This window comes from Chlorocebus sabaeus, chromosome 1 (genome assembly GCF_047675955.1).
Source record: "Chlorocebus sabaeus isolate Y175 chromosome 1, mChlSab1.0.hap1, whole genome shotgun sequence".
Lineage (NCBI taxonomy): Eukaryota > Metazoa > Chordata > Mammalia > Primates > Cercopithecidae > Chlorocebus > Chlorocebus sabaeus.
The window spans coordinates 124,669,085-124,696,316 of NC_132904.1; the positions used below are offsets into that span (position 1 = coordinate 124,669,085).

At 48.8% G+C, this 27,232-nt stretch overlaps 2 protein-coding genes across 2 annotated transcripts in view; one reads left to right on the forward strand and one right to left on the reverse strand.

Moving 5' to 3' along the window:
- The window catches only part of KCNJ1 (potassium inwardly rectifying channel subfamily J member 1), a 74,861-nt gene extending 48,891 nt beyond the window's left edge, over positions 1 to 25,970 (reverse strand). Inside the window, exons 1-2 of the mRNA XM_008021473.3 lie at positions 20,201 to 25,970; positions 19,150 to 19,317 (exon numbers count right to left, since the gene is read on the reverse strand). Of these exons, the coding sequence (XP_008019664.1) occupies positions 19,150 to 19,272 (123 nt within the window). The 5' untranslated portion in view covers positions 19,273 to 19,317; positions 20,201 to 25,970. The remainder of the gene's footprint in view (positions 1 to 19,149; positions 19,318 to 20,200) is intronic.
- The window catches only part of KCNJ5 (potassium inwardly rectifying channel subfamily J member 5), a 30,208-nt gene continuing 8,467 nt past the window's right edge, over positions 5,492 to 27,232 (forward strand). The window contains exons 1-2 of the mRNA XM_038005000.2: positions 5,492 to 5,903; positions 25,912 to 26,858. Coding sequence (XP_037860928.1) covers positions 25,922 to 26,858 — 937 coding nt within the window. The 5' untranslated portion in view covers positions 5,492 to 5,903; positions 25,912 to 25,921. The remainder of the gene's footprint in view (positions 5,904 to 25,911; positions 26,859 to 27,232) is intronic.

A 27,232-nucleotide genomic window follows, 5' to 3' on the forward strand; every position in this document is an offset into this window, starting at 1 on the left:
TACTGACCCTTTCTCAGCTGCATCTTCTACTTCATGCTCTTCCAAGCCCCAGTGTGCATAGGAGTCACTTGGAGATCTTGTTAAAAGGCGAATTCTCTTTGAGCAGGTGGAGGGTGGAGCCTGAGGTTCTACATTTCATACATGATCCCAGGGAGTGGCACTGTTGCCGCCAGACTGTGCAACCCACTACACGCCCCAAGGTTCTTTCTTCCTTTGCCTTGTTGCAGCCTTATCACCTCAGACCAGCACCAGGGCCCAGCCCACGAACACTCTCCCTGCCTCTAATCCTAGACTGTGCAGTACAGTAGCCACCAGCCATAGTGCCTACTTAAATGCAAATTAATTAAAACTTAAAATTCCCTTTCTATTTACAGTAGCCACATTTCACATATGCAGTAGCCACAATGCCACATTATACAGAAAAGATATCAAGCATTTTCTTCATTGCAAAACTTCCGTTGGGTGGCACTGCACAATAATCTCAGCTCCACCTAAACTAACCACAAACTGACTACCAGTCTCACCACACTGTCAGCTCCCTGAACGCAAGTTCTGTATTTGTCTTGTCATCTTTCTCTAATTGCGGAACCTACCCCATATCCTTTCTTTCATTTGACAAATATTTATCGATCATCTCCTATGTAGCAGATGCTGTGCTTAGCACTGGGAGCAAGTGGCACCCCGAGGTGAACAAGACAAAAGGGGTCCCTGTAATTGCAGAGGTCACAAAACAGGTGCTCCATAAGTCTTCATTGAAATGAAAAATTGAATGAATCATACACAGACCACCCCCAGGGAAATCTTCACACTGATTTTCATCATTCTCCCTAACTCAGAAATGTTTAATACTTGGTTTCAATGTGCAGAAGAAAATCCAGATGCCACAGCTTGGGGTACGAGGCCCTTCTGAGAGGCAGAGACGCGGGGTTAGCGTCTTCGTTTGTTAGGGCTGCCATAACAAAACACCACCGACTGGGTGGCTCAAACAGAAATTGATTTCCCACAGCTCTGGAAATTAGGAGTCCAAGATCAAAGTTGTCAACAAAGTTGATTTCCCCTGAGGCCTATCTGCTTCGCTTGGAGACAGCTGCTTTCTCCTAGTGTCCTCAAGGTCATTCCTCTTCTTATAAGGACACAGTCAGATTGGATTAGGACTCACCCTAATGGTCTTAGTTTAATTAATTCTTTTTTTTATTTTTTTTTAATTTGAGACGGACTCTCACTCTGTTGCCCAGGCTGGAGTGCAGTGGCACGATCTCGGCTCACTGCAACCTCCACCTCCCAGGTTCAAGAGGTTCTCCTTCCTCAGACTCCTGAGTAGCTGAGACTACAGGTACGCACCACCACCCCCAGCTAATTTTTGTATTTTTAGTAGAGACGGGGTTTCCCCATGTTGGCCAGGCTGATCTCAAACTCTTGATCTCAGGTGATCCACCTGCCTTGGCCTCCCAAAGTATGAGATTACAGGCATGAGCCACCTCACCAGTCCCCTTAGTTTAATTTAATCGCCCCTTTAAAGGCCCTGTCTCCAAATACAGTCACATTCAGAAGCACTCGGAATCAGGCCTTCACCATCTGAATTCGGGAGAGACAAAGCTCATCTCATAACAATTAGAAATATGATCTTGGAAACTAACAAAACTGGGTTCTGATAGCAGCTCTGAAATTCCTGCCAGTGCGAGGGAACTTGACTTGTCTGAGCCTGTTTCCTCCCCTGAGAAAGGTGCTAAAGCTACCTCCCTCCCGAAGCTGTCAAGAAAATTACAAGCAATTACTTACATGAAGCACTGAGCAGGGCTCAGCACATAGTAGGCACTGCATTAATTACAGCCACTGGCATCACCACTTTACTGCTCTGATCCCCCAGCAGCAACCCTTCCCTTTCCTGTGGTCCCTGAGCACCCTGAGCCTTCCCTTCTCAAACCCTGATTCCCAGCCCAGCTCCGTGACTCCTCTCCCTCTCATCACATTCAAACCTTAGTCTTCCTTTCCTAATTCCTTCAGACTTTCCTTCTCTGGGGAGCCTTTCGGTCAGAAGTCAGTTCCAGCTTCTCTTCTCTGAGCTGTGTTAGCATTCCTGTCAATTCCACACCAGCTCCCAATTAACACCTAGGAATTAAAATCCCACGTTAATTTGTATGCTAACTCCTCCCTACTCACAGATATGCCACCTTCCCCATTAGATGTGAGACATTTGAGATCAAAGCCACCATTATACCTTTTAGTCTTTCTCATAGCACCTATCAAAGTGTCTCAAACAGAGTAGGCCTGTATCAACCAAGAGTTTGTGGACATAAAAATACTTACATACAGTTAGTATTCACTAACTGAGGAGGTGTAGGTGTAGGTGTAGGGGTGTGTGTGTGTGTGTGTGTGTCCATTTAGCATTTTTAAAGCTATGGGAAAGAGAAACATCAAACTCAGGTGGCTGGTCCTCTCCTGAGGGAAGAGGAGGTAATCCCATGTGGATCTGGCAGTGTTGGCCATGCCTGGTTTTGTTTTTTAAAACTGGGTGGCAGTGGCCGGGCGCGGTGGCTCAAGCCTGTAATCCCAGCACTTTGGGAGGCCGAGACGGGCGGATCACGAGGTCAGGAGATCGAGACCATCCTGGCTAACACGGTGAAACCCCGTCTCTACTAAAAATACAAAAAACTAGCTGGGCGAGGTGGCGGGCGCCTGTAGTCCCAGCTACTCGGGAGGCTGAGGCAGGAGAATGGCGTAAACCCAGGAGGCAGAGCTTGCAGTGAGCTGAGATCCAGCCACTGCACTCCAGCCCGGGCGACACAGCGAGACTCCATCTCAAAAAAAAAAAAACAAAAAAAAAACTGGGTGGCAGTATTATGTTAAATAAGTTTATTTATTTAGTTTATTTACTTATTTAAATAATAAATAAATGTATTTAACATAATACTGCCACCCAGTTTAAAAATATGCAAAATAATATGTCCTTACTTATAAAAAATATGCAAAATAATATGTCCTTACTTGATAAATATCTGTAAGTAAATAAGATATCTTATTTAACATAATACTGCCACCCAGTTTTTAAAATATGCAAAATAATATGTCCTTACTTATTAAAAAAATGCAAAATATTATGTCCTTACTTGATTGATATCTGCTGTTTACGGATGAGCTTATTAACATACACAAAGAATGTATGAAGAATTCTCCTGACATGAGAGAAAATGCTTAAAATATTTGTTTTAGAAGCTATTTAGTTGGGATTTCAGAGTATAACTCAACAAACTCCTTTAATTAATATTTTATCTAACAGGAAATATTTATGAGACATTACCAGCCTCATAAATGCAAATAGAATTTCTATAAATAGGAGAAAAAATAATTTTCTGCAAGTCTCATATTCTAAAGAGAACATCTTTAATTGTGAACCCATCTCCCGCTCGATGAAAGAAGGTAAGAGAAGCAGATAAAGGGAACAGAAGAGGTGGGGCTGTACTCTAATTAACAGTGATAATACATACACATTTTCTGTTGCTTTCAAGCGCCGCCTCATCAATTTTCAGACAATGAAAGACACACTTAGCACCTTGCACGGCTCCCTGAGTAGTTCTTTTATTGCATTTCTATCCTCAAATGTTATCCGTGCTCTTTGAGAGGCTTGGGCATGGAGAAGCTAAAGCTCCCCTAAATTTGCAACGATCAGTCAGGACTAGAATCCCCAAATTTCTCATTTTTCAGTTCTCAGGTGAGACCTGGACACAAATTTTTCTGTCTCCTGATCCAAGGTCCCATCCCTGAGAGAATCTTTGCAAAGCAGTGTTTCCCAGAGTACCCTATATTTTGCTTTAAAGTCAGTCCAGCTCCCCCTACCCCCACCCATAATGGCAGAAGGACTATCATGGTCTTTATACCTGATCCAAAAGCAACTGCTGCCCCACGACAGAGCCCTCCTCAGGGCTCAGCACAAGATTATAGTGTGTGTTATCTGAACCTGAGAACTGCACAGACAAAGCCTCTTCCAAGAACTAGGCAATTAGGGAATTAAGAACTTTCTCCTCAATAGTGTTAAGCCCTGAGATCAAGCAACGTACGGTGCAGTGCGTGAGCACCTAGGCAAGCTGAATCCCCTAAGTGGACACAGAGCTTTCCTGTTAGTCAGGGCCTGTTGCGGCCACATTTAGTTATCACCCCCTCTACAGAGAGAAGAGGGGCATCCAGGAGGCCCACTCTGGCAGGATGGCTCTGTGCTCTGTCCCAGGGGAGGGTGCCTGGGCAATGGGCTGTGTGCACACTGGTCTCCAAGGCAAGAGGACCCCCAGGCCACTATTAGAGACTAAGTTTCCCTGTCACTGCGCTTACAGGGGAGGATGGACTTGGTGCCCTCCAGTATTAGTGACACGCATTTTTCTCATTGCAATGTAATAAACCAGTTTTCTGGTTGTAGACATCATTCACTTAGCACTTGTGCTAGGTGCTGGGGACACCCCACGTTTGACCAAGCTGTGTCTGCCCCTGAGAGAGGGGGCTGGCATGGGGGGTGTTGACCCCAAAAGGCTGGGTAACAGAGAGGGCCAGAAGGAACATTACAGGGTGAGAAGGGCCACCCTGAACAGACCTGTCCTCAGAGGCACCTGCTGGCCCTCCCCAGACAGCAGCCCTCCCTTTTAGCCTGCCCTGGCAGCTGCCTTTCCTACGGCTTCCACGAATTAAAGAATACACTCTGGTCATCATCTGTCCTCAAGGCAGGGAGGAATCCACAAGCGAGAGCCGGGAGGTGGCGCGGAGCACACCGACTCTGCCCACGCCTGGGCAAGGTTGAGCTCCGTTCCCTCCGGGCTGCTCCGGCCTCCTGTCCCTGCAGGGCGCGTTTCCAGCCACCGCCGCACGCCAGGGAGAGATCTTCCGGGAGGAGCAGCGAGCCCGGGGACAGCTGGCCTGGGTCCTGTCCCTGGACCTACTCCACCTGCAGCTGGCGGATCAGGCCCCCGGACCCTCACTCCACTGCGGGAGCCAGAGCCGTCGCGCGGGGGATGTAGTGCCCAGACTGTGGCTCCCCCGCCTTCCCAAAGGAATTCCCCCATCTGCTCCATCCCTCTCGGGAAACATCGAAATGCTGCCAACCGCCAGCTTAGCGCACCGCAGAGCCACTGAGCAGCCCCGCCGAGGCTACGAGCCAAGATTTCTGCCCTAATAGTTTCTCCCTTCTTTCTGTCTGCTCCACCGCACCCACTAAATACGGCGCTCACACACAGACACGCGTGCACACGCGGCGCTCACACACAGGCATGGGGCGCTCACGCGCGCGCGCGCAGGTCTCCGTCCCCGGCACCCTGCAGCAGGGGTGCAGCCGGGTGCAGGGGGAGCCGGGGGAGGGCGCAGGGGGCCGCGGGGACGCGAGGGCTGGATGCCTGCCGGGCTCTCTCTCCGCCTTCCTCTTCCCTCCCAGTCCTAACGAGCTGACGGCGTCCCCGATCACATGGAGCCCCCGCCCCACCCCAGCCCGTCCCCCGCCAATGCCGGTGGCCCTTCCAGTCGCGTTACTACCCAGAGATTCATCTGTACCAGGGACAGAGGGAGAGAGGAGAGGGAGGAGGGGACACACACACACACACACACACACACACAGAGAGAGAGAGAGAGAGAGAGAGAGAGAGAGAGAGAGAGAGAGAGAGAGAGAGGAGAGAGAGAGATTGCCTCCAGCAGCTGCTCTCGCTAGAGAAAGGGAGTGACCCAAGGGACCGCGAGTGAAGGGACAGGATGGCTTAAGTACCTGTACCCACAGGACCCCACGACAGGGGGAGGTTCCAGCTACAGCTCCTCCGTGGGGTCATGGCAGGGGCTGGGGAGTCCCCTCAAAAGCCCTGAGCACCCCTGCACTGCTGCTAAGGGACACCCCAGAAGTTAGCATCAGTGGGACTCCGAAGCTCTGATCTCAACAAGTAAGTTGCCTTCTTTTCCTCCTCCATTTCTCCCCCAGCTCGCGGGTTCTGGAGGGCAGGATGACACCCTCAGGTGTCCATCGCCCGGCAGCAGGCTTTCACAGGGAACCTGCTAGATTGGTAGCCAGGGGGGATAAGGAAAAGCTTAGGGCAAGTCCCAGGTTTAGCCAGGAAATTGGAGATCTCCGTGGCTGCAGGCTGCCCTGGGCGTTGGGAGCCCGGCCATAAACACCTTAACGTCCGGCACTAGACCAGGGCTACCTGCGGGTGCCCCAGATCTCCCAGCAGTGGTTTGAGAGGCAACAGTGGCCAGGAGTGGGTGGGCTGGGGAGGACATTATTCACCTGGTAGGACTCTTCCTTCAAGTGGGAGCAGGGAGGGCCAGGGTGGGGGCGGTGCACCCCTCAGCCTTAGATCCCCAGCCTAATCTTGCTTTCTCTTTTAAGTGTGGCCAAATTGGAAACACGGCCTTGTGATTTCTGCCCCTCTCGCTGCCCGAGTCACTTCCTGCGTACCTCCCTATCTCCTTTTAAACAGCTTTCAAAGGGTTCAGAAAGGCCAGGGGTCAAGGCTGTGAGGACAGAGGATAGGGAACAGGGAAGGGCGGCCTTGTCATTGCTCCCCTTCTCTTTAAGTCAGTGCTTCTTCCTGCAGAGCTGTTGGCCCCTGGTTTTATCTGCGCCTTCCCTCAAGCAGGGCTCCCCTGCCCCGGGGGCTGTGGAGGTCCTCAGGTCCAGCCCCCAAAGTTCTAGGGCCTACCCTGAACATCAGGGTGAGCAAGGCCAGCCCAGAACCTGTTCCAGGAGCCTTTTCAAACACCAGAAGAAGATCAACAGGAACATTCTGAGCATTTTACTCTGCTTCAATCCTTTTAATAAGCTGAGATTATCATCCTCATTCTCCAGGTGAAAAATTGCAGCCCAGAGAGGCTGTGCAACTTGCCTCAGGTGCACAGCTCATAAACGGAGATTCTCTCCTAGATATGACTCGAAAACATACCTTGTTTTCATCATAAGCCATGCTTTATCGGGCTTTCTGGTTCCCAAAGCACTTGTCCATGTGAGGAAAAGTCTAATATTTACGAAACCAAGGTGCTGAGCTAGATACATTTACATGAGTTCATCTTGACACCAGTCCTGTGGGGCAGAGCTTATTTCTTCTGTTTTACAGGTGAGAGTAAGGGTAACAGGATTCCGAGCACTAAGTGGCAGCAGCACTGTTATCTCCAAAACTCTTGTCCTCTGGCTTTACATCCAGGGTCTTTCCACTAACAAAAGCTAATTGTGAAAGCTGCTCTGGTCTTCCCATGTCCCTGCTTTTCCTCAAAGCCAGGTGTAAATCGCATCATCTGGCTGAATGAGGCCCTAAGGCTTCCTGGAATCTGAGGAATGAACAGGGCAGAGCGAATGATGTGGGAGTTAGAGGCCCATGGTTGGACTCTGGCATAAAGTGCTTGGTCTGCTTGGCTGGCATTTTAAACTATCTATGGAGCCCACCTGAGATGGCACCATTCTGCCTAAAGGCATGAGGCCTTTAATGGGAGGCCCAGGGAACAGGGTATGTGCTTCTTGGAAGAGCAGCAGCAGGGCCACCATTGAAAGAGAGGAAACAGCACATAGAGAACTTGCTGGCTCAGGAGGCTGAGGTGAGAGGATTACTTGAGCCCAAGAGTTCAAGACCAACTGGGGCAACATAGCAAGACCCCATCTCAAAAAGAAAAAGAGAAAGAAAGGATGGAGAATTTGCCTATACATTCCACAAAGCACAAGGATTGTCCCCAGAACAATGTTTTAGACCCCGCTCTCCAACAGAAAGGGAACCAGCCACTCAGGGGTAGCTGTTTTCTGGCCTCTCCAAAAGCTGCTAGAAACCGCTGGCATGACTCGCACACAGCATGTGGATTGAAGCAGCCTGCCTGCATTCAGCAGAAAATGAACGTGCTCCATCCAGGGAGCAGTCCAGCTAAAGGAGGAGCCAAGGGTGAGGGGGTCAAAGAGAACCTGGGCCACATTCACTCTGCCTGGGGCTGTCCCCAAAGCTTAGCTGTCTTCTCTGGGATGAAGTTAGCTCTTAGTAGGATTCCCCACCATGGCTTCCCCGGAGTCAGCTGGCATGTCCTGAGCAGTGCAGAGCTCGTTGCCTGTGGCTCCAGCAGAGCCATGTGTGTGGCTCTGTCACAGCATTCCTCAGCCTCGCTGTCCCTGGTGCCAAGCAAGATCCCTTTGGGGCTTTCTGCAAGCACCAGACTGGGTTTCTTGTCCGGGAATCTGGGAGACTCTGAAGCCTGCTCTAGTCATCTGTGATGAAGCAAACCCCCACAGAGGGAAGAAATGACTAGAATGCCCAGTCTCTGGTTCCCATTTGCCCTTCAAATCACCTGATTCTTCCTGCCTGCTGTGGGCGAAGCCACAAACGGGTGTGCTGTGCTTTCACGTACTTGAAAACTGCATCCACTTCTGCATTGTTGTTGGTTTTTTTTCTGGTTCAACAACCATTCGTTTGATCACCTATCATGTGCCAGAAATCATTAATTTTTGAAAACCTTGGAATGTGATCGTTGGGGTAGGGTGATGCTTTTTGTTTAGGAGAATATTAGCAAACTTGCATTTTCTGAGCCAATACTGATTGACCATTTAGGCTGGAGGTGGAAGGATGGTGGAGAGAAGGCAGGGGTCAGGGACTCCATAGGTAGCTCAAAGGGGCTATTTTTGGATGAAAATGTTCACTGTGTGTGAGTTATAGACAGGTCACTGAGGGCTGGCAGTGTGTTCCAAGAGTGGATCCGTCATCAGATAACTGTTAAGATAGTTGTCAGACATGGAGAAATCTTTCTGGTTTTTTTTTTCTAAAGAAAAAACAAGAAGAATGGGAGTTCCAGTTCAGAGGAATGTAGTGAGGTATTTGAATAAGAATACCTGAGTGTATTTTTCAAAAACACTTGTGGAGTGGCTTTCTCTGGAATTGTTTTAAAACAGAGTGGGCAACTTCCCCTTCTGACGTTCTGCCAGCCAGGGCTGGCGTGAGCGGCTGCCTCTGAAGGCCCTGCCTGGGCAGCAGCAGCTTATCTAGCTCCTCCTACCTTGACATTCTGATAAGGGAGCTATTCTAGTCAGCAGGGCCCAGGATGGCGGGAACCCTTGCCAAGAGCCGTGCTAAGTTAAATGGTAGAGCCAAAGCTTTAACATGTGACCCTGGAGATCCTGGCTAGTGCTTAAACTGTTAACATCCATTATCGTTCCAGACCAGAGCAAGCTGAGGGCAAAGGTCATGGATCATCTGACCAGTTGGCGGGTGGCAATGGCATTTCCTGGTCACCAGGGATCAATCAATAGGATGGCCAGAGAGTTTGGGGGCAGGAAAGGGTGAGGGTGGGAGAGAAATGGAGGGGTTGGGGAGGGAAGGAGAGAGCAAACTCAGAGTCTCATTCTCATCCCCTCTGACTTGGTGGTCCGGGACTGGGTGTGCTGCCCACACTATACCTTCTCTCAGGTTTCAGGCACCCCACTTTACAATCAGGGAGGTCCAATGCTATCATCTTACATTATTTCCTGCTGCTCAGAAAGGAAAATGGGAGTGGGGCGCAGTGCAAGAACCAAGAGGACCTCAGATGCTTCCTGGGACCAAACCTGTGTCTCCCCCTTAGAGTGTGCCCCCCACTCCCCCAACTCCAGGGAGGAGGGCACTGCTGAGGACTTGGTGCCTAGAGCCTGGGGCAGTGGGAGGTGCTGCTTCTGCTCCAGCAAGGGGGATTGTCCAGCAGTGCCAGCAGAAGCCATGGGTGCCAGGCCCCAGGAACCGGACCACTGGATGTCACAGTATGAAAGCTTCCCCAGCCAAGTCAGGTTGCTTTGTGAAGTGTCCTTCTCCAGATGAACTCCCTCAAAAAATGAGTAGGGAGCTCCTATCACAGGCCAGACCTTGTGCAGGCACCTGAGCTAGACGGGGGAGGGGGGCGGATCTTACACACCAGGCCTGCCACCGGCCCAAGGAGCTCTCAGACCACTGCCTGGGGGCGGCAGAGCTGCCCGGAGAGACTCCAGCATTGGTGCTGCGTGCCCTTAGGGAGAGGCACCGGAGCCGCAGGGGTGAAGGCAGGTTGCCCTGGGGGAGCAGGGAAGGCTTCTAAGGGGGCTTGAGAAACAGGTTTGCTGGTGAAAGGGTAGAAGGGGCCCAGGGAGTGGTTTGGAGAGGAGAGAGCCAAGGCTAGACACAGGGCAGTAGGGAGGGAGGCCTGGGCCTGCGGCTGCCCCCAGCCCCAACCACCTCTCCTGCGTCTCCTTCAATGCCCCTGTGTCCTCCTAAACACTCATGCTCCGTCACATTTTATTTCCTTTCTCTTCCTCTCCCTCTCTCTCTTTCTCAGTTTGGTTCTTTTTTCCCCTCCATTTTTGTCTTTTTTTCACTCATTCTCTCCCTCTTTTTTTTTTTTTTTTTTTTTGAGACGGAGTCTCACTCTGTCCCCCTGGTTCGATCGAGATCGCAGTGGTGCGATCTCGGCTCACTGCAAGCTCCGCCTCCTGGGTTCCCGCCATTCTCCTGCCTCAGCCTCCCGAGTAGCTGAGATTACAGGCGCCCGCCACCTCGCCTGGCTAATTTTTTGTATTTTCGGTAGAGACGGGATTTCACCATGTGAGCCAGGATGGTCTCGATCTCCTGACCTTGTGATCCGCCCACCTCGGCCTCCCAGAGTGCTGCGATTACAGGCGTGAGCCACCGTGCCCGGCCTCACTCATTCTCTTGATCATGGGTGCCGTTTAGTGCATTTATGCTTCTTTAACTCCATCTCTTTACCGCAGTCATTCCTTATTTTTCCACTAAACGCTTTGATTTTGAGATCATTATACATTCACATGCAGTTTCAGAAATAATGAACAGAGATCTGCCACTCCCTTCATCCAGTTTCTCTCAGTGGTAATATTTTGCAAAACTGTAGTACACCATCAAAACGAATACATAACTGATAAGAAAACAACATTTCTGTCACCAGGAGTATCTCTTATGTGGCCTTTTATAGCCACGCCCACTTCCATCCCACCCCACCCTCTCCTTAACCTCTGGCAATCACTTGTCTGTATTTGTCATCTCAAGAATGTTATGTAAGTAGAATTATATGGTATGTAATCTTTTGGGATTGGCCTTTTTCACTCAACAAAATTCTCTGGAGATTCATACAGGGGTGTGCCTGTGTGCTTGTTGGGGGTGGGGGTGAGGGGTGTGTGTGTGTGTGTGTGTGTGTATGTGTGTGTGGTTGTTTTATTGCTGAGTAGTGGGAATGTACCATAGTGGGAATCCTCCATAGTGGGAAGGTACCATTGCTTGTTTAACCATTCACTTACTGAATGACATCTGGGATGTTTTCACTTCGGGGCAATTATGAATAAAGTTGCTATTGTGTACTGGTTCTTGTGTGAACATAGGTACATGGGTTTTCATGTCTCTGGGATAAATGCCCAGAAGTGTAATTGATGGGTCATCTGGTAGTTGTATGTTTAGTTTGTTTTTTTTTTTCCAAAGAACTCTCAAGCTGTTTTCCATTGTGACCATGCCATTTTACACTCCCACCAACAATGTATCAGTGATCCAGTTTCTCTGTATTTTTGCCAAAATTTGTTATTGTCACTATTTCTTATTTTAGCCATTCTAGTCCTATTTTGTTGGGGTTTTATTTTGCATTTCCCCGATTACTAATGCCGTTGACCATCTTTTTTTTTTTTTTTTTTTTTTTTTTTTTTTTTTTTTTTTTTTGTTGATACAGAGCCTTGTTCTGTCGCCCAGGCTGGAGTGCAGTGGTGTGATCTCAGCTCACTGCAACCTCTGCCTCCTGAGTTCAAGTGCTTCTCTGGCCTCAGCCTCCCAAGTAACTGGGACTACAGGTGCGTGCCACCATGCCTGGCTAATTTTTGTATTTTTAGTAGAGACGAGGTTTCACCATGTTTGTCAGGCTGGTCTCAAACTCCTGACTTCAGGTGATCTGCTCACCTCAGCCTCCCAAAATGCTGGGGTTACAAGCATGAGCCACCATGCCTGGCCTGTTGACCATCTTTGTATGTGCTTATTTGCCCTCCAGATATCCTCTCACGTCTTTTGCCCATTTTCTAATTTGATAGGCTTTTGTTGTTGTTTCTGTTGAGTTTTGAGAATTTTTAAGTATATATTTTAGATACCAGTCCTTTGTCAGTCAGATATGTAATTTACAAATGTTTTCTCCTACTTGGTAATTTTGCCTTTTCATCTTAACAGAGTCTTTAAGAGCAAGTGTTTTTAATTTGATGGAAGTTTAATTGACCAGTTTTTCTTCTTATGGATTGTGCTTTTGTTGTCAAGTCTAAGAACTCTTTGCCTGCCCTAGATCTTGAAGAGTGTCTCCCATGTTTTTCCCTAGAAAGTTTTATTGTTTTATATTTAAGTTCATGATGCATTTTGAATTAACTTTGGTATAAAGTCTGAGACTTAGGTCAAGGTTCTTTTTTTTGCCTAAAAATGTGCAATTGCTCTGGCACCATTTGTTGCAAAGACTGTTTCCTCCACTGAATTCCTTTTGCACTTTTGTCAAAAATAAGTTGGGCATATTTGCAAAGGTCTATTTCTGGGTTCTCTGTTCTGTTCCATCAATCTATGTGTCTATCCTTCTGCCAATACCACATAGTCTGGATCACTGCAGTTATGTAATGAGTCTTGAACTTGTATAGACTGATTCCTTCCACTTTATTCTTTTCCAAAATTGTTTTATCTATTCTAGTAGCTTTGCCTTTTCACATAAGTTTAGAATAATTTTATCTATATCTGTAAAAAATCTTGTGATATTTTGATAAAAATTGCATTGAATCTGTATACGAATTCAGACAGAATCAACATTTTTACTATATTGAGTCTTCCAATCCATGAATACAGTATGTTTCTCCATTTATTTGCTATTCTTCAGTTTCTCTCTTTGGCATTTTGTAATTGTCACTAATCGTGTGACCTTGGACATTAGTCTTTCAGACCTTCAGTTCTCTTTCTGTAAAACGTGTCTGGTAATACCTACCTTGAAATGCCATGGGAAAGTCAAATAAGATAGCACATGAGCAGTACCCCATGGCAAGCACCAAGACGCAGTTCCTTTCAGCTGGGTCTCTCATCTGTTCTTTCTTCTTCCTCAGCTTTCATTCTGATACCCACATCCACTTACACTTCACTTTGTCTTTCCTTATCCTTTGCTTTTTTATCCTCTTTCATTCTCAACTCCTTACTCTAATTTTTCTCTCTTTTTTCTTTCTTTTTTTTTTTTTTTTTTTTTTTGAGACAGAGTGCCACTCTGTCACCCAGGCTGGAGTACAGTGGCGCAATCTCAGTTCACTGTCAACCTCTGCTGCCTGAGTTCAAGGATTCTCATACCTCAGCATCCCGAATAGCTGAGACTACAGGTGCTCACCACCACGCCCAGCTAATTTTTTTGTATTTTTAGTAGAGTTGGGGTTTCACCATGTTGGCCAGGCTCTTCTCAAACTCTTGACCCCAGGTAATTCACCTGCCTCGGCCTCCCAAAATGCTGGGTTACAGGTCTGAGCCACCACTGCCGGCCTTTCCTATTTCTTTCACGTTGTTTTTCTCTTACTCTCACCGGACTTTTCTGTTTCATTTCTTCTCCCACGATATTTGTCTCTCTCCTCTTTCCTGGATCATTTAAGCATTCCATTTTTGTGGAGTTGCTCAGACATCGAGTGTGACTCAAGTGTCACTCAACCTGAGTTCAAATCCAGATCAATCACTTACTAGATTTGGGGCAGTTGACTCACCCTCCTGCAACTCAGTTTTCTCATCTATAAAATGGGGAGAACAGTATCTACCTGATACCTTTTCTGAAATGATTAAATGAGTTTATACATGTAAAGCATTTGGAATAAAATTGGGTATATGGTACAGCCCCAGTAGGTAGCTATAATTATTGGGATTTTACCTGTTATGTCCAGTTTCCCTGGCTCTTTCTCACATTTACCTTCCCGCACCATCTGATCCTGTTCACTTGTATATGAATATATTCAAATTCTAATTATCTTGCTTTCAGGCTGTCATCTCTGTGCACTTCTACCTCATATTGCCTAATCATCACTGATAAATTGGCACCAGCCCAGGAAATCTGTCCCTTGGGTTATAGAGAGGAAACAAGTGGTTTTTCATTTTGATTTAATTATTAATCCCTTTTATTATTTAATGTGGAATACATACACTGTGGGGTTACAATGAGGAAAATGGATTATCACTGTGCGGCTCACTTTCAAAGAGATGGTAGGCTTAAAAAGGAAAAGTACCAGACAGACAGAAACAAATGTGGGGAAAAGGCAAAATTAATTAATTTGATTTCCGTGCCCTTTTCATGGCCATAATTTTTCATACGTCGTCTGTGGGATCCAGGAGGGTGCATGTGGATTTTGCAAGTAAGCCACAGCTAAGTACTAAAGGGAAGGGGTGTAAGGAGTGTGAGTGGCCCACAGCGGCTCACCAAGGAGGGCAGAAAACTACTCATCCTAAGCAAATGGGAGGCTGGTAGGTGGGAAGCTCAGTCCAAGCTCACGCGCCTGCTCCATAGGTGCAGTGCTCAATCACGGGCTTCATCTGTGATGCTAAGTTACTTGAAAGGCACTCACCTGTCACTAAGCCTTTCAAATCTATATTCCATACCTTGAATCGGGCCTGATATCTGCCCTTTAAAAAACTGCTGAATATATTTAGACTCACTTAGATATGCTGGACAGAGGGATATTTTAAATACCATCAAAATGGTCTTTTTGTCTCTGTATTTTCTCCAAAGAATTGAACTCCTCAAGCAAAATGCCAGATCTGCCTGCTCTCCTTTCAGACTAGAATTCTGCCTCCCTTTAAAAATCCTTACATGAAACACCATTTAATCCTTCTCTCTCTGCCTTTTTGTGTTTATGGTGACCTCCCAGTATTCTGGTTTCTTTAATGACAAAGTAACTGTGGAATCAGTCCACAGCATTTCTAGGGTACGTGTTTCTCTCCAGATATCAGAAAATAATGCATGAGGTTTTATTACTTCCTTAGACTTGTGGTGGGGAATCCTCCAAGGATGGAGTTGGAATAAGCAGCCCATTCTCTCCCGGTTGTCTGGGCTACCCGAGGCTCTGCAGGCCCCAAACTCACTTTCCGTTGCCCCATTTGGCACAACCGCCCCCCTTTGTTGTGCAGCCAGAAGTCAGGACCGCCTGGCAGACCCATTGCTAAATCTTTCAGTGTTTATATTACACAAAACTCCACAGTAGGTGTTTCTGTGTCTACAATGCCAGAATCCTGGGAACGAGTTAACCCAAATTAGTGTGCCCTCTGGCAAGCCCCACTATCCAACTATAAAAGGGGACTAATGGGATAGGATTCTCATGAGCCAGCACCGGAGCTGGAAGAGCCCAGCAGAGATGCAAACTGTTCCATGATAATAACTCCACATACAGGAATACCGGGATTATTTCAGACCTTGTATCTGCCCTTAACCTACACCAATCCAATCCAGGGGGGCCAAGTACATTACACCAGTATTTGGTAGGATAGGATTTTTCATGATAAAATGGCAGAGATATCAGGAACATTAGGATTTCCACAAGTAGTATTTCTATGTCTTATATAGGAAAGAGACCCAGGGTGGTAACCTATAGAGTAACATGTAATGTGGAGCACAGGATGTGGCCAGGAGAGTCAGGGTTATGATTCAGAACCAAGATGGCTGGACTCCAATGGGTGTGCAGTAGGAGCATGGGAAAGCGTGGGCTCTGAAGTCAGGTTGCTGTCAGTTCAAACCCAGGTTCTGCTGCTTGCAAGCCATATGGTCTCCAACAAGTTCCCTCCCTGCTCTGAATCTCAGTCTCCTGATCTGAATAATGGACATATAACACTTATTCCACAGTGTTGCTGAGCTGATCGAGTGCGTTAACACATGTAGGGCTCCTAGTCCAGAGCAGCGCGCGTGCACACACACACGCGCACACACACACAGACACACACACGCACGTGCACACACACACAGACACATACGTGTGCGTGCGCACACACACGCACGTGCACACACAGACACATACGCGCACGTGCACACACAGACACACACATGCGCGCGCGCACACACACACCCTTCAATTCCAGAGCTGTTCTGCAAAGAAAAACCAAAAGGCAGTCCAAGCTGCGCAGGCAATGAATTGACGACGTGTTTCAAGCCAAAGCAAAGAGTGCAAAGGCCATGGAGAATGTGGCAGACAGGAAAGATGCTGCCTAAAGAGCTTGTCCTGGTCAGGGTGTCTCCGAGCAAAATGAGGGACAACTGAGTGACTCTGGGATCAACCTCAGTCCTGCTTCCTCGTCAACACCTTAACTTTGTTCTCAACAATAATCCCACCCATGTGGGGAGCTCCCCTTCGAGGGACAGAGGCGGCCCAGAATGGAGGCACAGGATGCGCTGAGAAGGGGAGACCTGGGTGCCAGTGACAGCTCCCCAGGGATGGTCGGTCTGAGCAAGGCCGATGCAGCAGAGCCCCTCACCCGCCTGAGATGCCTCGCCCGCCTTCCCAGCAGCTCCCTTCCGCGGAGCCCTTAACAGCTTGGCAATCAGAGAACATCGTGTGCACGGACAGCTCCGCGGGGATGAAGTGTCCCATCTGACACAGACTGTTCCGAGATCCGCGCTGTCCCTGCCTGGCTCTGCGTTTCACTGAAAGCCCCTTGCCCTGATTTTGGCCCTCAGTCCCCGCGCACAGCCACCGGAGACTCTAGCCACTCTGGATAATAGAGGCGGCCTTTCTGGGGCATTCTGCTTGGAGAAGAGGTGAAAGAGCTATGCATGCCTGGAGCCCCTGGGAGTCCGTGACAGCCAGGAGCATCCTGGGCATAAAAATCAGCACCTGCGGCCTCATCCCACTCATCTCGCACACAGCTCTGCAGTCCTTTCCATCCTTTCCGGGATGCCCTCACCGCTGATAATCAGCATCCATTACCTCGGCGCCAGGAACCAGCTCAGGAGGCCGCCTGATCCGCCCTCCTGTCTCTCCAGCCCTCCTCTGGAAGGACTCAGGGCGCTTGCAGTCAGAACTCTCTCCCCATTGAGACCATTTTTACTGTTGGTGAACTGGAGGGCTATTGCCATTGCCCAGGACGCTGTTCTCTGCAGCAGGTTTGCACGGGGTGCCAGTTAGGGAGGAGAAGGCAGCGAGGAACCCCACACTTTAAGGAACAGGGATGTCATAGCAGCCATATGCATGGTGGAGGGGGCTGGGGAGCACAGGGCTGTTGGCAAGGCGACAGAGCTAGTTAGGACCACGGGAACCAGGCTGATGGGCACTGAGGGGGCAGCCCAGGTGGCCCTCTCTGCTATCATGGGCCTTGCAGATTGAGTTCTCCTCTTCCTGCCGGGCCTCCTGCCTTCATTGTCCTGAGGACTGGCAGGTCATGTTTGTGGCAGATCTGGTAGTGCAAACAGGGAGGCGCTGAGAGGCATCTAGTGGCACTACCACAACTCCTACCACCACTCTCAGCCTAACTCACAAAGCAGCCCAACATAGCCATGGGAGGAAAAGGCTTCTCTCTGACTCCCTAGTCCAGAAATACAAACCAGCAGCTGAGAGACTGAATCTGACTCACACAGAGATCTTCTACAGCTTGCTCATTTTTTCAAAAACTGTTGAATTAGTGGTCAACATGGAAACAGAGAAATTTCATCTTCAAAAGTTTAATTTCTGGCTTTTCTGGAAAAAGCAAAAGGAGGATCTTGCAGTACTGGTTCCATGGCATGGCAAGGCAATAATAAACTAGAGGCGAGTAGCGGCTGCTGCTTTAAACTGCATGTGTGTACAGCTCACCACAGTCCCCCCCGCCCCACCATGTCCCCTAAACCCAGGGGAAGTTTTGGTCGCATTTATCATGGGTTTGTATATTTGCTTTTCCTAGAATAAACACAATGCAATATTTTAAATGTTTCTCTACATCAAAATATGAAAAAGAGGGTCTGAGACATCCCATTTAAATAGAAATAGGAGAAAGCCTACTAACAGCACAGAACCAAGAAGGATGTAGAGTGTGTCTGTGTCGGAAGAACCCGATCCGGCATCTGCGCTCATTGACCTCACACAGCCACAGCCGCGGGTGTAGGCGGCAGAGCTCAGCACAAGACCCACAGGTTCTGGTTACTATGACATGCACATCCTGCCCAGCGGAGAAATTCCAGAGTGAGGAGGCATTACCCTCACTCCTGGCAGAGGCAGACCTGCCTCAGAAGAAGGAGAATCCAGTAAAGGCGTGTTAAGAATGAAATCAGCGGCTGCTAGTTAGTGCTCTTGTTTCTACTGTGGGCGCCATTGTCCAAGCAGATCTTCAGAGAGCGAGGGGGCACTCTTGGTGATGCTGCCAGAACAGCAGGTGTTACCCCGGACGCATGGACACCTTATCTCCTTGGAGCAATCAGGGACCTTTGGGGGCAAGTATTGTGGTTAGAAAAAGTCTAACCACAATAAGAGGAGCAGCTGTTAGATGAATGGGGAGCATGCTGGAGGGGAGCAGGAGGGAGAGGGAGAACACAGCCCTGGTTGGCGGGAAGTGACTCGAGCTGCGGGGCAGCCTGTGCACAGCGGGCCACACAGCAGGAAATCATGAATTCCTTCCCTGGTGCAGATCAGGCTGGTGTGGATCTGGCTCCATCCAGGGCCAGTTTTCTCAGGGCTTGATCCCCCCGGGGGCTCAGAACAACCTGGTCACACCCAGAGGGCTCAGGAGGAACAACCTCCCCAGCAGCAGAGGCTGCACTTAGAGCCTTTGGAATCAGACAAAACCTAGTCCACAGCTTTGTAACCGTGTGGCCTGAAGCAAGCCACTGAATCACTCTGCTTCTGTGACATGTAAAATGAGGCGACTAAACCAGACTTCATAGATCTGTTTGAGGATTAAATGATACAATGCACGAAAAACACTCAGCACAAAGATGGCACATAACAGGGATTCCATGCCCGAGTATTATGACTGTTTGCTCCCCTGTTCTCATGCCCGCAAGGCTCTGCCACCTCGTCCTGCTCACTGGGCGCCTTCCTCACCAGGGCCTTCCGGACCCTTCCTCACCCACCCCAGACAAGCCAAATTCAGAACTGCACCTTGGCCTCTCTCTCACTCTCTATCGCACTGATATTTTTTTCACCTGTGTACTCCCCACCAGACCGGGAACTCCTTTTGGACAGAGAATGCATCAAGGGTCCTCAATCTAATTGCCTGTTGGACTCACCTGGGGCCAGATTCTGGGACGAGGCATCAGCACGTTGTCCAGCTCCCAGCTGATGGCAGCGTGTGTCCAGGGCAGAGAGGTCGTGCCACTCAGGTGTGCACTGAGGACCAGCCGCATCAACATCACTGCAGCTCCTTAGCAAAACCGCAGACTCTGGAAACCCCAGACCTAGAGAATCAGAACCTGCATTTTAGCCAGATCCCCAGGAATGGAAAGCACAGGAATGCCAGAGAAGCGTCCCCAGAGCTGGACATAATTCAAACACCCAGTGGGTGCTGAGTGGGGGTTCACTGATTGACTAATTGACTGAATGAGTGAAGCCCCGTGTCAGTTTCCACTGGGACTTCACACCTACTCCCTCATGTGCTATGAAACAAACAGGCTCAAAAAGTAAACCTGTAAAACATTCAGGAATTCAAAAATAGACACAGACTTAAGTTGATAGAACAAATAACTGCAAAATGGTGAGGTTTTTAAATGAAATACCTGATGGGTTTTTAAAGACTTATTACCACCAGGCTCTGCGCCATGAAACCTCTTCTAGTACACCTGAAGACAATTTTGTTTTGTTTTAAGATTAGTAATTGTGAAAACCTGGGAAACCAGGACTGGCCCCTGGGAAGATCCTGTCCACCTGTGTGGTTTGGGCACAGCCTCCAGGTGGCTGGGGCCGCTGGAAGAAAGACAGACTCGCTGGTGGGGAGTCCCCGGCACTGCCAAAGGCCTCCCCACGCCCGTTCCCTGGGGACAGGGCCTCTGTCTCCCCTCCGCAGGCTCTTTCTGGCTCTCACCCTCCCAGCCTGCATCCCCCAGCCCCGCCTCCTCCGCCGCCGCGGAGCTGCAGCTAACTAGGGGGCCGAACTCAGGCGGCGAGCATCGCCTTATCCAGCCCCACTGGGGGCTTCGTCCCCCGCGGAGTGAGGGGTGTCCCCTGTGTCACACTCCGAGGCCAGGCTAGAGGTTGCGGCGCTCAGGCTCCCCAGTCCCAGCCTCCCTCCCCATCTCTCCCAGGCTCCCTTCCCCAGTCTCAGTCCCCATCTCCGGTCCCAACCTCCTCTCCTTCTCTCCCAGGATCCGGCCAGGAGATCGACGGGTGGCGGGAGGGGCGCTCTGGCGACCCTGGAAGCGAGAAGCAGGCCTCTGCAGGGCCAGGGATGAAGGTGCAAGGGAAACTCCTGAGACCTGGACCTTAGTCGTGGGAGGGACGAAAGGGAAAGTTCTTAGAAAATTCTTCAGGCTTGGCTTCTGGGGGCGGGGCGGGAGGAGGAAAGGGGCGCGGGTTCCCGGTCCCACCGGCGCTGCAGCCGAGCGGGGCCTCCAGGCATGCGCTCATCTAGGGCAGCTGATGCGGAAGCCGAGAGCCTGCACCACTAGCTGTGCGACTCCGGGCGAGGTTTTTACACTCTCTCCTGTTTTCCGCTTTTGTAAACTGAAGATAACGTCTCTCTCCTGGGAGTGGGAGCACGATGCAGACACTCCGTAGGAATTCGAGACTTCTGGATTCTCCTTCCTTATCCTTGAGTGGTTTGAAGCACTCCGGCTCCTCAGCCCCCACCCCTTTTCCCAGCCCTGCCCCCTGGTGGAAAATCGTAGGAACTACCTCTCAGGAGGGCTCCCGTAAGCCAGGCACTGTACACACACCCACTTTTCATTTCATCTTCGCAGCAGCTCTTCTTGGTGAGTACTGTTATCCCCACTTTGCAAATACAGCAACGGAGGCTTAGAGAAGTAACTTTTCCAAATGTGCCTCGGCTCCAGGCAAAATAGGAACCTAGGTCATCTGATGCCAGAGTCAGCCTTCCTCACTGTTTATGATCCGGCTTCCCTTTCTGTACTGAATTTTCTATTTCTGCCATAACAGATGACCACAGGCATAATGGCTGGAAACAGCACCCATTTATTAGCTCACAGTTCTGTAGGTCAGAAGTCCAGGCTCGATGCGACTGTGTTCTCTGCTCTGTTCTCACAAGGCTAAAACCAGGGTGTCTGCGAGGCCTGCATTCTCATGTGGAACTCAGGGCCCCCTTCAGGCTCCTGTGGTTCTGGCAGAATTCAGGTCTTTGTGGTTGTAGGACTGAAGTCCTCATTTTTTCGCTAGTTCTCAGCTGGGGGCTGCTCTCAGCTCCCAGAGGTCACCCACATTCCTTGCTCTGTGGCCCCCTCCATCTTTAAAACCAGCAGAAGAGAACCTCCCTCTGTCTAATTCCTCTAATAATTTGAATCTCCTACTTCAGGAAAAGCCCAATCCTTTCAAAGGGCTTATGACTGGGTCAAGCTCACCCCCGATGAACTTTCTTTCTTCAAGTCAGCTCTGCCATATGACATGCCCCAGTCATGGGAGTGAGGATTTCCTGGGGTTCCTCAGGGGGTGTATACAAGGGGGCAGGAATCACCAGGGTGTCTTGGAATTCTGCCTACTTACAAGTGCCTTCCCTGTCACCAGCATGTATTCTGGTGTTACATTCAAGTGTAACACCTTGAATGCTTCCTGCTAACCCTAAAGGGCCTTGAGGGGAGTGGCGCAGCCTATTCACCAACCAGTTTGGAGCATTTTCCTATGAGTACAGTCATATATATTCCCATAGAAGAGTATACAAATATCTCCATATGAGACATAAGCACACCCTCCTCCATTCCTCTTCCTCCAACCTCACCCTGTGTTTCAAAGCTCAGGGAATGTACATTTTGATCCAGCATATCTGAGAGAGAAAGTAGGAAATTGATAAAGATGTTTGTGATCACAGATAGGGAGACTGAGTCTGAAAAATCACTCCCAGCCCAGTGATCTCTCCAGGAAGCCCTGCTGACCCCCAAGCAAGGCTCTTATCAGGTTGCTGTGGCCCCGAGTCCTGACATTCTAGACCATGCCATGACACCAAGTTTTCCTCCCTATGGGTGCGTGATGCTTGATGTTCTTAATCCAGAGGTCCATCTAAATGGATGTCAGATTCACTAATGCATCATCTGAAATACAACTTCCTTTGATTTTGCCTCTTTTGAGTCTTTCTCCACTTGTGTTTTCCTATCAAAGGGATTAAACCACTTTGCTGGACTTGAAGCTCTGTCTTTTCCAAAAGCTTTCTTCATGTCTCAGCACAGCTTCCCATTCGCAGACACAGGAGAGGGTGGAAGAAGAGCAGTAACAGGCTTGATGAGGCTTAATAGGATTTGCTCAAGTCAGTGCCTTTCCCTGCATCCTGCAGAGAGTAGCTAGGATGTTCGGCTTGCCTAGGCCAGCCACGGCGTTCCTCGCTGTCTGTCCTCTACAGACAGTTCTGTAAAAACCCTAGCTGCAAAGAGGAAATGCTCGAATATCAACAATGGGAGGGCTGGCTCTGCGTTTATCTTCTTCACTGCTTTATGTCCAGCTCCTAGCACAGGGGCTCCGCTACAGTAATTCCTCAATTAATGTGTGCTTAATGAGTGCATAATTAATAGAATGGATCTCAAAAACCTGATTAAAGAATTTCATCTCCATTGTCCCTGAAAATCCTTTTGACTTGATAGGCACACAACACTGGAAGCCAGGGTTTCAAGGATGGGGATTTTACTTACCCTTAAAAGAAATCTGAACAGTAGAGGCTCCATGCCAGTCAGCCCAATGCTTGCCCTGCAAATTGCCCACTGGGCCGTTAGCTCCTTGTCTTAGATATTCTCTACCTCTCTTTCTTCATCTTTAAAATGGAATTAATGGGATATTGCATTAAATTTCAATTTGAGGAGAGATTATGAATATGTATGTTTATTTTATTTATATTTATGTTTGTATCCTGTATTCCTTCCAAGAATCCCTATAATTGGCTCCCAGGGCTGGAGGGGCAGAGAATATTATCTGGGATTTATAGCAGAGTAAACTGAGCAAAGAAAGTTAAGTTTGTTTTTCTTTGGACCACAAAGCAGGTTGTTGGACACTGAGTTAGAATCCAAATGTTACCCTGGGTTGAGCAAGGAATGACTTCTGCAGATGATTCCAGTGCACAGGAATGCATCCCAATATCAAATCAAAAGTAAACCACCTTTTCCTATCTGCCGGATGCAAAAAGTTCTCCTATCTGGGCTGAAGTCTCCTAGAAAACATTTTCCCATTTCTAGTACAGCACAAAGCCTTCGCCTACAAGAATGTATGCAAGTATGTTTAAAAATAAAGAAGGAAACAGTGCAGAAAATCAGCAGCAAGCTGTTTTCCCCAAAGAGCTGAGCACAGGAGGATGTGAGCTCCCATGTGCCCCAGCCGATGACTCATTCCTGTGGGCACTGTGCCTGCCCTGCCCAACCTCAGTGGCTCAGGGAGTCCGCAGCAGCACCCCCATTGGAACCCTATCTTGGTTCCAACAGCTGGGGTGTCCAGAATACACGGGGCCTTGGGACAGCAGCATTTCCCACCATCTCTGAGCGTCTGTGATCAGGTTTTCAGGATGAAGTCTCCCACTTAAGGCAGAGCAAATTCCTGCTTGGGATTCTGCAAAGAGAGCCCCAAGCATTTTCCTCCTTGTCTCATTTATCTTTGTTAATTGCCACGCGAAGGAGCAGGAAGCAGGTGGCCCTATGCAGAATGGGAAATGGCCAATGGATATGTGGGACAAATAGCCCTTCAGATGACCTTTCGATATGATGTTTTAAAGGTTACTTTAAAATTGCTATAACCACTCAGGCAGCACTGGAAAAGGCCTGCCAGTGTCATCTGACTTCCCAGGACAGCTGGAATCTACCTTGGTTTGCCATTAGGCAGTCGGCTCAGTGGTTGACACACCTTTCTCCAGGTTGTTCTATTGGGGACACAGCTTCCTGGTGTTCTGCCTGGTGGAACCTGCAGCTGGAGTCACCCTCAGAATGGTGGCAGGGGAATTCCTGCAAGGGACTACCCAAACCATCCCCAAATGGGGTCAGTTGAGATTCCAAAGAAGAAAACACCAAGTTCCAAAGCACTTATGAGGGGAACTTACATGTAGAGCGCTGCAGTGGTCCTCATGACGGACAGCAAGAAAAGAGATGCTCTGTTTAGGTACGTCTGCAGCAAGGGCTCTGGGTTATGGAGTTACTTGGCCTAAAGTTGGGCTAATTCCTACATGTTTAGCAACATGTTTGATCTTTCAGTATTTCAGGTGACAACCTAAACAGGGTTTCAGCGCCAGGGAATGTTTCCAGGGCTCAGGTCTGCAGGAAAAGACATGCAGCTGGCCAGGTGACAGAGCAGTCTAGGCATTCTGTGTTCCTCGATCAGGACAGATAAGTGAGTGGGGGTTCCTGGGGAACCCTATACCTGGGAAGGAGGGTACCTGCAAATTCAGGGAAAGCTTGCTTATAAAGAGGAAGAAGGGTTGAAGGATAGTATCCCTAAGGTGACGTTTCCCAGGGCTGGAAGCTCATAGAACTTTCTGGAGGGAGCAGGTCATCAGCCTTAGCATGAGTCATGGAGCATCAGTGTCTCCTGGCCATTGTGTAGTGAGTGCTGTGGGTCAGGCCTCGGGCTGCAGCCAGATAAACCTAGACCCAGAACCTCACTTGGCCACATGCTACATGAGCTTCATTCTTCTCTTCCGAAAAATGGGGGGATAATAATAGTATTTATCTAACTATGTTGTGAGGATTAAATCAGTTAATGGATAGAAATGTCCTAGTGCAGTGCCTGGCTTCTGAGTGCTCAGAAATGTATCTGTTATTGTTAATTAAAGAGGTCTTTCCTAATTGCATGAGAGTCTTAAAGCATCTCAAACGGGTTTTGAGGGAAATATCCGACACCTGTACTGCAGGCGTCTGGGTATCTCTTGGGAGTGTGGCAGGTACCCCCCAAACACGTTATGCCCTTTGAAGAGCCTTGGGGTCATTGACATCCTGTCCATTTCAATTTCTTAGAGGACAGGGAATCAAATTTTCTAATGGCGGGTCTACACAGCAATTTGTCATTTTAATAAGTGCTCAGATGGCCGCAGACTTCACACTCAGATGGTAGGAGTGATCAATCGACAAATCAGACACGTGCCGCCTTTTCCTTTCTGTCTGCTGCTAAAAGGCCTCAAGATAAATGGAGACAGTAAGGAATGAAAGAAACAGCACAGGCTTGGGCCAGATGAGCAGGAATCCAAATATCAGCTCTGCCTAATATTTGGTGGCCTGGGGGTCACTTAACCTCTTTGGAACCCCATTTTCTTATTTATCCATCCAATTATTCAATAAGTACTTTTTGAATACATCTATGTGCCAGGCTATGTTCTAAGTGCTTGGAATATCACAGAACAAAACGAACACACACTTATGCCCCTGTGGAGCTTACCTTCTGATGGTGGGAGAGAGACGATTTGAATTAAGCCTGATTCATAAGCAAACAATATGTTGTTTATATAGTGGGAATTCCAATATCTAATGCCAGTGAGTTGCTGTGGTGATAATAAGCGACAATCCACATGGAATGCATGGGACATAGTACATTTAATAAACTGTTGTGATTATTCTTTTTAAAATTGCTCCCACATTTCTCAAACCATTTTAACATTTAATGTGTACTTTGCACCTAGGTGTTGTTCATGTATTCATTCAACAAACAGCTATCGAGCATCTATTATGTGCTAGACTCCGTACTAGGCACCAGGGATACAAAAGAACCCTGTAAGAGAGTGAGGCCCCTGCCCTTGACGATTTTACACCCTGACCCCTGGATCCAGAGGAGAAGCCTGGGAGAGCCCCAGGGTGGGGGTGGCCTTTGATCTTGTGTTCTAGTGAATCAGAACAGCCCACTTCCCTGATGATGTCTTTTTTAACTCAAAGCATCCCAGCTATGGCTGGTGATTCTAGGAATGCCATGAACCAGGACATGGAGATTGGAGTCACTCCATGGGACCCCAAGAGGATTCCCAAACAGGCCCGCGAATACGTCCCCATTGCCACAGACCGCACGCGCCTACTGGCCGAAGGCAAGAAGCCGCGCCAGCGCTACATGGAGAAGAGCGGCAAGTGCAACGTGCATCATGGCAACGTCCAGGAGACCTACCGGTACCTGAGTGACCTCTTCACCACCCTGGTGGACCTCAAGTGGCGTTTCAACCTGCTCGTCTTCACCATGGTTTACACCGTCACCTGGCTGTTCTTTGGCTTCATTTGGTGGCTCATTGCTTACATCCGGGGTGACCTGGACCATGTTGGTGACCAAGAGTGGATTCCTTGTGTTGAAAACCTCAGTGGCTTCGTGTCCGCTTTCCTGTTCTCCATTGAGACCGAAACAACCATTGGGTATGGCTTCCGAGTCATCACAGAGAAGTGTCCGGAGGGGATTATACTCCTCTTGGTTCAGGCCATCCTGGGCTCCATCGTCAATGCCTTCATGGTGGGGTGCATGTTTGTCAAGATCAGCCAGCCCAAGAAGAGAGCTGAGACTCTCATGTTTTCCAACAACGCGGTCATCTCCATGCGGGATGAGAAGCTGTGCCTCATGTTCCGGGTGGGTGACCTCCGCAACTCCCACATTGTAGAGGCCTCCATTCGAGCCAAGCTCATCAAGTCCCGGCAGACCAAAGAGGGGGAGTTCATCCCCCTGAACCAGACTGACATCAACGTGGGCTTCGACACGGGCGACGACCGCCTCTTCCTGGTGTCTCCTCTGATCATCTCCCACGAGATCAATGAGAAGAGCCCTTTCTGGGAGATGTCTCAGGCTCAGTTGCATCAGGAGGAGTTCGAAGTTGTGGTCATTCTAGAAGGGATGGTGGAAGCCACAGGTAAGGCGCTTTGTCCTCCTTAGCCACAGATGGCCCTACTTACACTTCAGACTTAGACCACTGTGACTTAAGAAGATGCAGGTCTGTGCCTGAGAGTCCTGGGGTGGCACAGGCAACACGTTCAATCCCTAAATTGTGGTTTGAGTGGTACTGCTACTCAAGATGGAGTAATAGCAACAGCTAACACTGACAGGAGCTTCCCAACTTTCAGGCACTGTCCTAAACCATAAACATCTGTCATTTGGCCAAATGTCCTCGCATGCCTTACGAGATAGTGGGGTTTTTTGTGGTGTTGGTGGTGTTGTTGTTGTTGTTTTGTTTGCTTGCTTGTTTGTTTTTGAGATAGGGTCTTGCTCTGTCACCCAGGCTAGAGT